The sequence below is a fragment of the Galeopterus variegatus genome, unplaced genomic scaffold, assembly GCF_000696425.1.
Source record: "Galeopterus variegatus unplaced genomic scaffold, G_variegatus-3.0.2 Scaffold5181, whole genome shotgun sequence".
NCBI classification, from domain to species: domain Eukaryota; kingdom Metazoa; phylum Chordata; class Mammalia; order Dermoptera; family Cynocephalidae; genus Galeopterus; species Galeopterus variegatus.
The window spans coordinates 100,915-102,842 of record NW_007731292.1 but is presented as its reverse complement, the minus strand read 5'-3'; the positions used below and the strand labels follow the sequence as shown (position 1 = coordinate 102,842).

The 1,928-nt window shown below is 39.3% G+C and overlaps 1 protein-coding gene across 1 annotated transcript in view; it reads left to right on the top strand.

Moving 5' to 3' along the window:
• The window catches only part of PRKD1 (protein kinase D1), a 93,763-nt gene that overhangs the window by 30,859 nt on the left and 60,976 nt on the right, over positions 1-1,928 (top strand). Inside the window, exons 5-6 of the mRNA XM_008589072.1 lie at positions 11-173; positions 1,678-1,801. Of these exons, the coding sequence (XP_008587294.1) occupies positions 11-173; positions 1,678-1,801 (287 nt within the window). The remainder of the gene's footprint in view (positions 1-10; positions 174-1,677; positions 1,802-1,928) is intronic.

Here is a 1,928-nt window from a genome sequence, read left to right as displayed (position 1 = left end):
GTCATGGAAGAAGGGAGTGATGACAATGACAGTGAAAGGAACAGTGGGCTCATGGATGACATGGAAGAGGCAATAGTCCAAGATGCGGAGATGGCAATGGCAGAGTGCCAGAATGATGGTGGGGAAATGCAGGATCCAGACCCGGACCATGAGGACTCCAACAGAACCATCAGGTGAGAGCAGTGCTCCCTGTCTCAATCAGTGGAACCCCAAGTGGTGTTTGCTCTATTGTAAAAGAAACTTCACACGTGTGTTTCACTTCTTTATGAGTGAGCTGTGTACTGCAAATGAGAGCCTGCGGAGACAGGAGGTCTGAGGTCTGGATTCCCAGGGGAAGTATACTTTGCACCCTTTCCTAGCATTGCCTCATTNGTCTGAGGTCTGGATTCCCAGGGGAAGTATACTTTGCACCCTTTCCTAGCATTGCCTCATTTATTGACCCATTTTCTTTTGCATGTGAGGGATACTCCTATTTGCCATCCACAAGTTTACTACTGACAATTTTAATTTAAAGCTTATTGTGTGGAGAAAGAAAGATCAAGGATCAACCTCCCAGAAATCATCTATTGTATAGCTGGCCCCTATTACAAATATCACATTCTGTCTACATCTCACTGTTCTTGATTTTATTTCAGAACTATGTGTAATTTTATATCTGTTACCTAATTACCTATACTTTTTGATTGCTAAATGATCCCCAATTTTTATATCAGGAGTTGGCACAGTGTGCCACCAGGCCAAGTTTTATTGGAATGTACATACCTGTTTGGTAGAGTTCAATATTCTGCAAAGCCTAAAATATTTATTACCTGGCCCTTTACAGAAAAAGTTTCCCAGTCTCCAATTTATACTATAAAGCATACTGAAATGTTTGTGTCCATTTTAGAAATGCCATATTCATTGACAAACCGAAATTGTTTATGAGAGTAGAGCAATAAAATGATCGTTTTTTTTCCATTTAATGCCATAATAAACATTCTAAAAATACTGGAAAAATATTAGTCTTATTACTCAACTGTATTTTGAATATGTACATTTCTTTAGAGCCAAAAGGTTTTCAGGAGGAGGGGGGATGCTTACATATATGCACTAGGGGTTGGGGTGGAAGTTAGGGAACGATGCAAGACAGGAAGAAGAGCCAGAGATGGAAAGAGACAGAGAGGGAGTAGGGAGGAGGCGGGGATGTGAGAGGTCAGCAAAATTTCATGAGCAATAGTTACGTAAAAGACCGTTTAAACAGCGGATTCTAACTTTTATTAAATTATGCAGAGACTAAAATTCATGTTGAATAATATCTATAAATGATTGATATTATGCCTACAATATGTAATAAATAAGCAAATAAGCTTTCATGTGCAATTTTGAACAATGGGGCCTCAGTACACTAAGACAGTAATCTACCTGATGTTTACCTTGAAAACTGAATGCCATATAGCTTAACCTGAAATCTGAGGTGCTTGTTACTCTGTCTTGGGATTTTTAAAGTGTACATATAAAATTCCTATCACTCTTCAGAGTAACCCACTTTTTGAACCATAGTGCTCTGACAATACCTTTCGTTGAAAATGGGATGCGAATTTTTTGACTTTCACTTTGAAATAGCTGAAATAAGTTTTATGTGTGAAAAGATCTGGTATCTGAAAACATTTCTCTCCTAAAATATTTTGACTTTTCAAGTCCATCAACAAGCAACAATATCCCACTAATGAGGGTAGTGCAGTCTGTCAAGCACACGAAGCGGAAAAGCAGCACAGTAATGAAAGAAGGTTGGATGGTCCACTACACCAGCAAGGACACGCTGGTAAGATCTACAGCCAGCAATTTTCTCTTGTCTCGCTAGCTTTAATTAGAGGAGTTGCTAATACCGTGTGTGACTAGGATGTCTGAGTTACCATTGTAAACTTCAGTGCAGCCATGGTGTGGGATCA